This window comes from Festucalex cinctus, chromosome 8 (assembly GCF_051991245.1).
Source record: "Festucalex cinctus isolate MCC-2025b chromosome 8, RoL_Fcin_1.0, whole genome shotgun sequence".
Lineage (NCBI taxonomy): Eukaryota > Metazoa > Chordata > Actinopteri > Syngnathiformes > Syngnathidae > Festucalex > Festucalex cinctus.
The window spans coordinates 12122065-12135812 of NC_135418.1; the positions used below are offsets into that span (position 1 = coordinate 12122065).

At 38.0% G+C, this 13748-nt stretch overlaps 1 protein-coding gene across 4 annotated transcripts in view; it reads left to right on the forward strand.

The window, feature by feature from the left end:
* sfmbt1 (Scm like with four mbt domains 1) overlaps positions 1-13748 on the forward strand; it is a 29605-nt gene that overhangs the window by 8349 nt on the left and 7508 nt on the right. Inside the window, exons 2-14 of one of the 4 annotated variants that reach the window (XM_077530333.1) lie at positions 103-166; positions 271-365; positions 2957-3200; positions 5587-5675; positions 8505-8757; positions 9310-9407; positions 10783-10884; positions 11040-11199; positions 11356-11438; positions 12011-12137; positions 12369-12482; positions 13493-13535; positions 13618-13685. In XM_077530333.1, the coding sequence (XP_077386459.1) occupies positions 139-166; positions 271-365; positions 2957-3200; positions 5587-5675; positions 8505-8757; positions 9310-9407; positions 10783-10884; positions 11040-11199; positions 11356-11438; positions 12011-12137; positions 12369-12482; positions 13493-13535; positions 13618-13685 (1504 nt within the window). In that variant the 5' untranslated portion in view covers positions 103-138. The remainder of the gene's footprint in view (positions 1-102; positions 167-270; positions 366-2956; positions 3201-5586; positions 5676-8504; positions 8758-9309; positions 9408-10782; positions 10885-11039; positions 11200-11355; positions 11439-12010; positions 12138-12368; positions 12483-13492; positions 13536-13617; positions 13686-13748) is intronic. The other 3 variants (XM_077530335.1, XM_077530334.1, XM_077530336.1) reach the window with 3 other exon arrangements.

Consider the following 13748-nt stretch of genomic DNA (forward strand, 5'->3'; position numbering starts at 1 on the left):
TAAATCAGAAATCAGTGACTTTTTTTGTGGGGGTTGGGTTTTTTTTTTTGGGCATGACCTTATTCATTTGATAGATTTCAATCCTCTTCCATTTTTCTCCAGTGTGCCGAATCACGTGGAAGAGGAGATCACACCAGCATGAACCAGCAGCAGCCACTGGATTCTGGTAGGATTTAGAATTATTCTCTTGTAAACAGCAGAATAAAAAGTGGAAGATGATACTTTAGAAAGTGGGTTATAAACGGAAACAAATGTGTGTTTGTGTTTCAGATGGAGAGTGTGCACAGGATGTATCCGACTTCAACTGGGATGACTATTTGGAGGAGACCGGTGCTGTGTCTGTGCCTCATCATGCTTTTAAACATGTGAGCCCTCACTTGCTTGAAAAACCTAAACATTTTCAAAATATGTATCTATACGTTGTTACATTTTTATAGTAGTTCTATCTAGAAAGCTTTCCACAGTGGTTATCTATAGCTAACCATCTAGCTATCTATAGCTAACTATCTAATGCTGCATTCGAGGAACTTTATCGACTTCAAACCAGGAAGTGTTGTATGGGAACGCCCCCTAGAACAGGGAAATCCCACTTGCGAAGTCAGAGGGGGGGGGGTTCCCCAACTTCATAGACCGACTACAATGTGACATCACTCTACAATGGCGACCCCTTTGGAAACGCAGGCCGTGAATGGCAAAACAAAATTTACGAGTATAAAACTAGATAGCTTTCGACATTCATAAATATTCGACATAACTTCACGTAACTAACACAACGTACGTGACAGTATTGCCGCTACCTCCCTGCATAAAATTATACGGTAAACTAGTGAACTGTATAGAATGCTTATGAAATAAGGTAAAAACAATAAATGAAGCAAAATTGCGAGAAGGTAAACTTGCTGGAGGTCAAAATGTCTTTTGAGGACCAAAATCAAAAACAATTTATCACTGTTTACTTTCGCCTCAAACATTTTAGGTTGGAACTAGGAAAATCCAACTGAGATAAATCTGACTTTCGACCATCCTCGAATGCAGCATAAATCTAAGGTGCACATTTTAAGCGCAGCCAATCGGAGGGATGAACATACGTAGCTGAACCAATCAGAGGACGGGAAAAATGATAAGCAGCTTGCAGACTGTTTTTTTTCTTTTTGTGAATCTGAAATCTGATTGATTTAAAAAACAAAAATAAAAAACATTTCAACGGTGTGTATGTGGTGCACTGGGTATTCTCAAATCCTTAAAGGGATACTTCACTTATTTAGCCCATTATAGCAATAAAATGTTAATATTTTGTCTATAATTAATTTGATACTTTCATTATTTTTCACGTACAATTGGTACCTTTGAAAACACATTTTGCAACTTGGTGTCGACTGAAAATGACATCACAAGGGCTCAGATAACCAATCACAGCTCAGCTGTTTTCTAGGTTTGGTCATGTGACATTCACAAGCTGAGCTGTGATTGGTGACCTGAGTCCTTGTGATGTCATTTTCAGTCGACAGCAAGTTGCAAAATGTGTTTTTAAAGGTACTAATTGTATATGAAAAATAATGAAAATATCACATTTATCATAGGCAAAATATTCATGTTTGACTGCCAAAAATGGCTAAATAAGTAAAGTGTCCCTTTAAGAAAATTACATTTACCTGGCAAGGCAACATATAGAAGCTGAAATCTGATTGGACCAAAAAAAAAAGAAAAAAAAAGAACCTTACTCATTGTTGGAAATAAGTTACGGTTCTACTATTTCATGTAAGTTGTAAATGGGGGTCAGTGGTTCTGATTGCACTTGGGTCAGCAGAGAAGGTCTTGAATGCCCTGACTGCATCCCATAATAATATATCTTCGTTAACAACGTAGTGGCCTCCTGAATTTTTCTAAGAATTTTAAAGAATGTAATAAATGGTGAAGATTGGGACTGTTAAACAGAGTCAAATTTGCTTCCTAAACTCTGCCAAAGTGATGAAGGGCAGAGTAAAAAAAAATCACAATACATTTAAAAATGCATAAAAGTCAAATGAGACACTGTGAGATCTGTGCTATGATACTTTCCACACACAAGCTATGCCGCTGATATCACATGGTCAATAGTTCCCACCATGACCAAGCTTTAAAACCAATATGTTGTGCAGTTTAAAAGTGTATCTAGAAACAAGCAAGTGTGAATGCAGCATACCAAGGATCTCATTTTCCCAATTAAATTTACACTGATGTTTGTTTTATCTTCTGGTGATGTGTGTGCGGTTCGCTAAATGCTATCAGTTGTGTTGGCATGGCAATATATTTTTACCTCGAGTGAAATTGGTTACTAAGAAACAACCTCTCTTCAAATAGAGGCAGTGCTATACTGACACGTCTTCCACTAATAAGGGTGACCAATTGGTTCATGGTTCAGAATTTATGGTGGAGTAGTGCTACTAGTGCAGCAAAGTTCAAGGTTAATTGCGTACTACTAGGCCAAAAAGGTGGCTAGTTGTGGGAAAATGTTACTGGTAAGACAGTTGTTATATATTAAATAATAAAATGTAAAACAGTAGCATAGCTGTCTTACATGCTGGAAGGAGGCAAACAAGTCCATTATGTGCTGTTCATAACCACTGTAAACCGAGCCCCCCCTCGCCCCTGAATATGAATGTTCCCTTGATCACTTCCAGTGTGCCTTCTGTTCACGTATTTTCTTTTCATTATTTAGTCAAGCAGCTTTTGCAACCTGCTGTAAAGCAGCAAGAAAAGGAATCTTTATTGTGTCCTTAGGGAAACTCATTAACATTCTAAATTAGTGTTTTTGCTCACACGTGCACCTTAAATCTACTCAACACTAAGGCTAGCAGTGAACTGTTTGGTCAGTGCCTTGCTTTAAGGCACTTTGCTAGAGCTCAAGAAGCAAGCTACATTTGATCCATAACGGGTGTCCATTATAGACTGTTTTCCTCGTTTGTACTGGTTTCAGGTGGACCAGGGTCTGCAGACAGGGTTGAGTCCCGGAATGAAGCTGGAGGTGTGCGTGCGCTCGGAGGCCGACAGTCCTTACTGGGTTGCCAGCATCATCACAACATGCGGCCAGCTGCTGCTGCTCCGCTACGAAGGATACCAGGATAACCGCAGCGCTGACTTTTGGTGTGACATCATGACGGCTGACCTGCACCCGCTAGGATGGAGCCGGCAGCATGGCAAGATCATGAGGGCCCCTGACGGTGAGATCAAGTTGTTGTTCTTAATTTAAAGAGGATGTCAACTCAAAACGTGTCTTTGTTATAATGTGTTATACTGAATGTGTGTCGTGAGTTGAGAGGTTTGGATCCCAAAGGCGCAAACACAAATAAGATTTTCTCTATTTATTCACGAAGAAGGCAGCACACAGGATAGTGTTTAATAATCCAGGAACGAACATGTTTCTCAGACTGCACTTACAGACAGTGAATCAATCTACATCACATAGGTCCAGACATCACCTACAGGATTAAGGATCGACATCACATAGCCTAAAACTAGTTGAAACCAGATGATGATTATATGATGGTTACATCAGTTCAAAACAGACACTTGTTGTATCAGAACAAAACAGACACTTGACCTCACGGCCGTGAACCCAATCTCATAGGTCACGAACTCAAACTTAACCCTGGCGTGACCCCCAGACATGACAACGTGCCACCCACTAGTCTAAACACGGTATTCTGATGAATATTGTGTTTGTGGAATATGAGTTGAGCACCAAAATCCACCAGTTTTTATCCACTTTAGGGGGGCGGCCATTTTGCTACTTGCTGTCGACTGAAAAAAACATCACAGATGCTGAGGCTCGTTTTCATTCGACAGCAAGTGGCAAAATGGTCACCCTCTGAAATGGATACAAACAGGTGGATTTTGCTGCTCGATTCATATTAATCAGAAGACTGTGTTTAGACTAACGGGTGGTGTAGGTACCAGATCTGCTGATGACGTCACGCACCTTCAGTGGAGCATGCCGAAGACGTTACGTGACAGGATTGGCTGGAAGTTTTCCGGTGACGTCAAAGAAAATGTGTCCTTTTTTCCGCAACTGATTTGATAATGCTTTCAACATTTTAAAAGTAAAAAGAGAAATTTGCAATCGCTGCTGGTAAAGTTCACTTGTAATGCGGTTCTTTAATTATATAGTGTGTGGTATAATGTTAAATATTTTAACTCTATGGTGGGAGGTTACTGCTTTTGATAATATTAGTGTATGTGAATATAAAGATGTTTTTAAAAATAAATAAATACAGTATTGGAACTAATTTGGCCCAATAAATACATAAATCCCAAACTAGCCCCAATAAATAAATGGAATTATTTATATGCTCAAATAATATGCACGCACACCTGTTAATGAGTTTTTTAAAATACTTACTAATACTAATAATTTATAACTAATAGAACAAATCATAGTGCTAGATGCAAATTAAGAATAATCAATACGTCATTCAAAAGGGCTTTATTTGTTTGGTGTTCATTCGGAAAGGTTGAAATGTGAAAAAAGCAAGTTGCCTCTCAATTGATGAGAGTTTCCTGTGTAATTATAGACTAATGTATGACGTCACCAGAAAACTTCCAGCCAATCCTGTCACATGACGTCATCGGCATTCGCGCATCTGACCATCCGAGTGGATCTGTTAACTACACCGGCACACATAGGCCTACATTTTATCCAGCTCATGGGTGGCCATTTTGTCATTTGCTATCAACATGAATATGACGTCCCAGTTGCGCAGGTAACGACTCAATCACAGCTCACCTGTTTTCTGAGTTTGGTTATGTGACATTTGCAAGCTGAGCCATGATTGGTCGTTACCTGTGGGCAATTGTGATGTCATTTTCTGTTGAAAGCATGTTGCAAAATGGCCGCCCCCTGAGACGGATAAAAATAGGTGGATCTGGTGCTTAATTCATATTCCATCCATCCATCCATCCATCCATCCATCCATCCATCCATCCATCCATTTCCTTAACCGCTTGCACCTCACAAGGGTCGCGGGGGTGCTGGAGCCTATCCCAGCTGTCTTCGGACAGTAGGCGTGGTACACCCTGACCTGGTTTATTCATATTTCACAAATGCAATATTAATCAGAATTCTGAGTTTAGAGGGGCTGCATAGAACACATAATTGTTTAAAAAAAAAAGAGAAAGAAAAAGAAAGAAAGAGAGAAAGAAATTTCAGGATTCAAAAGAAACAACAAACTAAACAACATTTGATCAATATCACATGAGAGGAACTGATGTTGCACTCGCCAACCTTTTTGAAACAGATTTAGCTGGTTTGGGCCTTATTTTCCAAAAGTTAAAAAGAAAAAAAAAGAAAAGAAAAAAAAAGTTTTCATGAAGAAATTCAGAAATTAATTAATGTTGGGTGAAATCGATGTATTTGGACAATTTTAATTTAATTAATGACTCTAAACGATTACTCAATAATTAAAATAGTTGATTAATTTGATAATCGATGAGGTAATTTTTACACCTCTATCAGATTTTTTGATTTTATGACTAATGAGAGCGAGTCTAAACAAAGTGAGTTGGGTACTAACACATTTTTTTTTTTTTAATATGCTTGATCCACCGCAGGTGTGCGTGAGAGGCACCAAGACTGGGAGACTTTACTTGAGAAGGTCCTGGCTGAGGAGTGCAGCGCGCCTGCCAACCTGCTGGAATTGGTAAGGCAAGCAAACCGCAGCAGCTGCCGTTCAACATGAGCTTGAGCAGCATTTCTCTCACGTGCGTGCATCTGTGCCAAGCGCATTCTCCTCTAACTGCTGATTTGAACACTTCGCCAACTTGTTGGAAATTGCTTCAAATTAAAGTGCTGTCTTGTTATGTGGGAGTAGGACAAATCGAAGGTGACAGATTTTACCGTCAGATGCGCTTTTAGCGCGCATTATTGGCACTTTACAGCACTGTGCACATCAGGCTGTCACATCCGTTTCATATTTTTAATGTCCTTGTGAGAGAAACACTTTGCCGCATTTGTCAGCCTTTTTAAGAGAAATCAAAAACACATTTCAAATGTCATTTGTTTTTAGTGATTCTTAGAAAATATTCACATTTAAAGGAAATTATTTGCATCCCCACCACAAGAAACTGCAGGATTTTTCACAATCATATGAGAGCTTTTAAATGGGCCAGATCGAAGATAGGGAGGAATAATTGTTTCAACACTTTGAGTGGGATGATGGGTGCACCCCGGACTGGTCGCCAATTACAGGGCACAATGACAAACAACCTTTCACAGTGACATTTGCACCAATGGACAATCTATCATGTTTAAAGTGCGGTTGTGGACACAAACGCAGGGAAGCAGGACGAGGAGGCAGAGGTGAAGTAAAAAAAAAAAAAAAAAAAGTAAGTTTAATTAAACAAAAACGTAAACTCCAAAAGGCAAATGTAGCAAGACACTGGGCAAACAGACTGGCAGCATGACGGGATGAAAACAACAATGAATCAAGACAGACAAAGGGGAGACAAGAGATTAAATACACACACACACACTACATAACAACATAACAGATCATAAGAGAAACTTAAAAGCAACATGATGACAAACTCAAACAAAACCCACTCAAAACTAGAACCCTGACAAAAGCAAAAAATAAAAAACAACCAAAACCCAACCCAAACCATGACACAATTTAAGGCAGAGATGAGTAAACCTTTTAGCTCAAGGGCCATATTTGTGTTTTAAAATGGACAGTGCTGCTTGAACCATTTGTCAAGAAAATGGAAAAAAATGAAAACAAAGGAAATGAAAAGAAAGGTTAAAATGTGTTAGTAAAATGCTTTTAAATAACTAGACTAAGTGCAATTTCTGGAGAAATTTTGTGGAATGCTGAAAGTTGAATGCTAATAGCTGAATGCTAAGATTTGAATGCACGTGGAATGCTTATGAAGTAAATTGAGAGATTAATTATGAAATTATAACCTCCTGGTCACTGGACAATGCACTTTACCAACTGTGCCACCTAGCACCTGGTAATGATGAAAGTTATACGTATGGAAGTGGACGTGGAAACTGATACTTAGAAAAAGTTCAATGTCTGTCCCATTGAAAATGAATCGGGAAAAGTTGATATTAAACATTTTAAATTGTGCAAATACTGTAAGTAATGTGGAATCAGGTGATATTTACCCCAGGAGGCGTGAATTTTTGAAGCATTTTTGCTTTGAAGCAATTTGAAAAATGTAAATTGGAAGTATTATGTGGGAGTTGTTACACGGCAAAAAAAAGTGTGGAGAATAAAAATCACAATAACATATGATTCCCACAATAAATAAAATGATTATTCATTAACACAGTTTAATTGTCTTGTATTTTATCATATGTTATTAGTTATTATTATCGAGGATGTTTAATACCACTTTTTCAGAACGACACCAGTACGAGTCCCAATCTCTTGAGTAGTTACCGATGCCAAAAACTAATACCACTAGTACATCAAATTCCCCCCAATGACAGATAATTTTAAATAAAGAACCTATATATGTACAAAATTCCCAATATAGCATTTGTCCTTAAAATTGCATTCTAGTTCCTGATCACAAATCGGCCACAAGGGGGCGGCTGATACTGGTCTCAGCCACCGTCGTGAGTACGTATGGATACTTGAACATCTATTATTATTATTATTATTATTATTATTATTATTATTATTATTATTATTATTATTATTATTATTATGTTTTGTGTTTTTTTTTTCATGTTTGACCTCATGCACAGAACTTTGTTACAGCTATGGTTGTTTTTTTAACATGCTCTATAAATAAAGTTGAGTTGAGTTAATTTATTCATAATTAAAAACAGCCTTAAATGCAGTTGTTTTTTTGTTTTTTTTTAACACTCCCTAACCCTAAAATAGTTAATGGGCCCTAAACATTTAAAAGATGCTATTTTCAAACATATCCTAAATTCTTTTTTTTTTTTTTTTTTTTTTAAAGTTTGGATGTTTCTTAAGTCACCAATTATTTAATAAAAGTAATTTATGTTAAATGTATATTCAAAATTCTGTATATTACTCATTTAATTGACACTAAATTAACTACCCAGTTGTTTAAAGAGATGAATAAATTATTAATTAAAAATGAATACCGGTAAGTACTTTACATTTTATTAAATTTTGGAGAAAAAATTGCTAAATTCATGCAAGTATTCCATTCCAGGGAGCTTGCTAAGGTGTAAATAAATATTCTGTGACTGGAATAATGAGCTGGCCCACACAAAATTGAATCTGTGATGTTTCAACTGTGAAGCAGAAGAGCTAACCACTATGTCACCGCACTGTGCTTTCAATATTCAGAATCATAAAAATACATCTATGTTGTGCACAACAAGAAGTGAAATATTATTTTTTTCACACTTGACTTCTGCAACTTAGTCATGCAGCGCATTTTCTCGCAGTGCGTATTCCTCAGCTCGTCTCGCTGTGCGGGCATTTGCATTTGTGTGCGTCCGCTCTCGTCTCCTCATTCAACCTCTTCCCTTCTTTCCTCAGCCTCGGCGTGGTCGAGACCCAATGGAGCTGCTGAGCGCCGGCTGCTACGTGGAGCTGCAGGACTGCGTTGACCCGGGGCTGGCCTGGGCCGCTGAGGTGGAGGAGAACGTTGGAGGGAGGCTGAAACTCCGGCTGGTGGGCACGGAGGACCTCCCGGACACACCCGCGACCCTTTGGCTCTTTTACCTCCACCCACGCCTCCACCCACCAGGATGGGCTCAAGAGCACGGCTGCGCCCTCAGGCCTCCTTCTGGTCAGTGGCTCGGACGTAGCTCGAGATTGATATTCATGTATAGAAACAAAAGAAGAATATTCAATATGCTAATAAGAACAACCATTTTAGCCGTACTGTAGTTTGTGAATAGCGTGGTATTCAACTGTTCATTGACAGAGCAAACAGTTATCTGTGTTTGGGTATTCAAGAGAGTAACCTTTGTTAATCATTAAACTATAACATGCTCTGCAGACTATTTCTACAGCTTGCCACGTTGTTGCTTCAGGCCCAGTCGATTTCAAACCTAGATTTGGTGCTAAAATTGTACTTTCATAACTTGGATATGGTTAATAACAGATCTTGGTGCAGTTTGCCACTTTTTTTTACTCGCGACTGCCACCTCTGGCCCAAAGCGTAACTACAGCATCTGTGTCAGCCCCATTCATGTTGTCCTGATTACAGTACAATCTGGTTCTGTTTTGTAATAAATGGCAACATTATAAATGATGCAGATTGCGCTTTAGCGAAGCTAATAAAACGTAAACACGTGAGCAGTTGGATTTCTGGAGCTGATTTGTTTGTTTGTTTCAGAACTGTTGGCCCTGCGAACAGAAGAAGAGTGGGAGGAGGTGAGGCAGAGGATCACGGAACTTCCTCAAGATGAAGCTCTGACTGCCGAGCTCAATAAGGTGATGACAGCATGAACTTTCCACATGTTAAGTTTGATTTTATTAGTCTAAACTTTTGTCTAATAGACTATTTTCATGCGATATGGCTTGAGGACCCTAGTGGTCCCCACATAAGCACACGCTTATGCCGTATCATAAAAAAAATCATTTGCAGTGGATTATGTCATAGAAATTCAAAAAAGAAAATGCAGACCTATATTTGGGGGCCAACGGCTCCCTACTTTAGAATTGGGCCAAATGAAAACTGATATGATGAAGGCCTTTTTCTTTTTTTCTTTTTTGTATACTGTAGTACAATTTCTGGCTACCATTTCAGGGTGTATCCCATCTACTGCCCGAAGCCAGCTGGGTTAGGAGTAAGCGGTTTAGTAAATGGATGGTTGGGTGTAGTACAATTTTTTAGAGGGCTGTTTATTTTCCAGAATAAAGTGCATGTGCAAAGTTGTATTTTTGAAATTCACTTGTTAAAATATGTATTTCTTCCCTGGTTAAACGTTTAATTTTAAAACATGATCTTGCAACTTCATCTTCAAATTTAAAAAAAAAAAAAAAAAAAAAAAGGCTCATTATCATAACATTACATTAAAAAAGAAAAAAAAAGTGAATTTGTTCTCATCGTGTTACTTTGAGAATCGTAAACATTTTATTTCCAGTGGCATTTAGAGTACACATATGGTTAGGGACGGCCAAGACCGATACCAGGTATCGGGCCAATACTAGTGTTGTTCTGATACCGTTTTTTGGCCCCCCGATACCGATACCCAGCTTTGCAGTATCGGCCGATGCCGATACCTATGGTTTTTTTTCCTCAACATGAAAAAGCTCTCCTGCCATTGGTTCAGAGCATTCAAGGGCCAATAGGATATCTTAGATCGGCATGCAGTGAACATGTCACATATCAGTGAATGTTGTACACAAGCAAGACACAAGATGCTGCATCCAAAATCCTATATTAGAGTTGGAATGATTGGTATCGGCATGTTACTTGTGAGTAATCACCGATACCGATACCACTGTTTTTATTCAGTATCGGCACCTCTGCCGATACCAGTATCTGTATCGGAACAACACTAGCCAATACCCGGCCTTATTTCAAGTTATCGGTACCTGCGGGCCGCGGCTGTTTTACAATCAGTAACCAGAAATTAGAAGAGTAGAAAATTACCATTACATTCATGCAAAATACTACTTTATTGGTAAATATTGGTCTTTTGTAGGTCATTGTTTTTTGGAGAGGGGAATTTGATGGATTAAAAATACTAGTGTCATCAGCGGTACTTGGTATCGGTGACTACTCAAGAGTTGAGTGTTTATACTGGTATTGTTCTGAAAAGTTTGTTGCTAAATATGCACTCGTGTCATGTGTTTGTCTCAGGACCAGCCTGGCATTGCTACTCATTGTTTCAAAGAAGGGATGAAATTGGAAGCCGTCGACCCTGCTGCACCCATCTCTCTCCGGCCGGCCACTGTTGCCAAGGTAACAGACTTTACTGTCAAATCGGTCTCTTTTCTAATGCTTGCGCTGAATTACTCTTTGTTGACTTTGTTAAATGCTCAGCTTGACACAAGTTCAACCAGAATCAGATGAACAGAAAACTTTTTTTTTTTAAGTGATGTTTTTGCCATCGCTAGGTGTTCAATGAGCAATACTTCCTGGTGACAATGGATGACCTTTGTGGTATGGAGGAGTCTGAAGGCTCAGGGCGCTCCTTCCTGTGCCACAGAGACAGTCCGGGAATCTTTCCTGCTCAATGGAGTCTTAAAAACGGACTTCCTCTCAGCCCGCCACCAGGTTTGCTTTGTGACATGTTGTCCTTCATAATCACATCACCTGATGAGATCACTCATACTGCAGCTTCTTTTCTTGGAATCACATTTCTGTCTAACGCATATTATTCCCTTGCTTCTGAACAATCTATCATACTTCCTTGCTTTGTGTCATGTACAGGCTACCAGGGTCCAGATTTTGACTGGGCTGATTACCTAAAACAGTGTGAGGCCGAGGCAGCTCCTCAGCACTGCTTCCCCGCTGTAAGTCAAACTCACCTTTAACATCTGCCAGTGATAATCAAATGTGCATCTTATTGTTACACTGCTATTATGTGAAGCGTGAACAAGATGTTGCCTTGTAAGCAGAAACACAATTGAGCAAATGAGTTTGAAATTTCTCTTCTAACAGCTTCTAACGGCATAAAAATATTAATAAATATTAAATATTATAATATTAATAAATATGATATTATTATTATTAATATAATATAATATAATATAATATAATATAATATAATATAATATAATATAATATAATATAATATAATATAATATAATATAATATAATATAAATAAAAATATAAATAAATATTAAATATTAAGTAACCTGTAATTAATTGTAATGGAAATGTTAAAGGCATATTATTTTCTTTTTATAATTCATGTTATTTGATTGTGTTGTGGCCAGTCAGCTTTTTTGTATGTAATAATACGGTCAGTACATTTCAAATACAAGAGCTTCTGATTTTTCTTTTTTTTTTTTAACAGACAGAAAATTCCATTTATTTATTTACCTAAAACAGTTTTTATTTTGTTCCTTTCTACGTGACCAGGAGACGTGTGAACATAGCTTTAAAGAGTCGATGAAACTGGAGGCTGTGAACCCGCTGTCACCAGAGAACATTCACGTGGCAACCGTCACCAGGGTGAAAGGTCAATACATTTGGCTCAGCCTGGAAGGTGAGAGCGAGGTTTGAAAGAAAGATCGATGGCTGTCAATGCTTTTATTAGTCTGTATAACACGTGTTGTGTTGCGCAACGTTAAATGATGAGGCTATAAGTTGAGTCTTGTCACTCTGTTCTCTTAAGGAGGAGAAACCAATTGTGGATTGTAACATAGCAAACTAAACAAAACAATTTATTATAGGAAATCTCTCACTCAGCATCAATGTTTTGTGCGTGTTTATTCAGGTTTAAAACAGCCCATGCCTGAGTTGACAGTTCATGTGGACTCTCTGGACATCTTCCCTGTCAGCTGGTGTGAGACAAACGGATATCCACTTGTGTACCCCATCAAGACCACAGGTAATCCCTTCACAAGACAATCTACAGCTATGCTTAATCAGTTATTTTCTGCAAAAACAGATTCAACTGTGGTTATTGATTTTTTGTTTTGTTTATTTTTTTGTTCCTTTAGACCAGTGCTTCTCAATTATTTTCTGTCATGCCCCCCCTAGTAAGAAGAAAACATCTCGCCCACCCCCACGCGACTATTTGTAGTATCATTTGTCTATAAAATTGTTATAAGCACACCTCTGCATAACATTGTATCAGTATTAACGTATAAGAGAATAAAAAAAGAAAGAAATATGGACCAACTTACAACAAAGAATAGCTTTATTAACTGTAACAAAAAAGATTTAAAGTGCATCTGAAATTCAAAGATAAAATTAAATCCTTAATTAAACTATAAACATTTTTTGACTGATCATGTCAAACCATATGATACGGAAAAATAAAATTACATAAAATCAAATAATAATGCATTCAAACTGATCACCAACATTAACTCAGGAGCACAATATTAAAAAATAAAAAATAATAACCAGCAAAACAAAAATATAAAATAATTTGTGCTGATTTTTTTGTTTTACTGTGTGCAAAGCGCGCATGCTCAGTGCAAACAAAACCCCTACACCCCCGAGAGCGCCACTGCCCCCTAATGTAGTGGAGGTGCAACTGCGCTATTTGAGAAGCACTGCCTTAGACCTAGACCAAACATTACTTTCTTTTACATTAACACAATAAATTACACAACATAATATAATCTGATATAATTTGAAAGATCTAGATACATGTGGCAGATTTTAAATGTTCTGTGAATATGCATTGTTGCTGCTTAAAGATACAATTGAAATGGTATCTAAATAAACCAACTGAGTTCAGGATCTCTTTCATAAGGCTGACCTGGCCAAGATGTCAGCAACACATGTCAGAAGAGTTACATGGAAATCACATTATAGAGTACAGCATGCAATGTTTGAGGTGCAATGATGTTTTTCAAATATCACAACAAATCTCTGCTTGTCTTTCAGTAGAAAATGAGAGGAAGATTGCAGTGGTGCAGCCTGAGAAACAGTGAGTATAAATGAGTCAAATGGCTGAACTTCTCCAACTGAATCAACTTTCTTGTTTGACTCATTTTGCCTCACTTTTGCAGCAGAGCTCCACCAAGGACGTCATCACCCGACACTGTTAAGCAGCAGCTGGCAAATCAGCCAGAGGCTGGTCAGTGAAACCTGCCATTGACAAAGCTCAAAATGTATTCCCTGTTTGTTGCATGTATTAAAT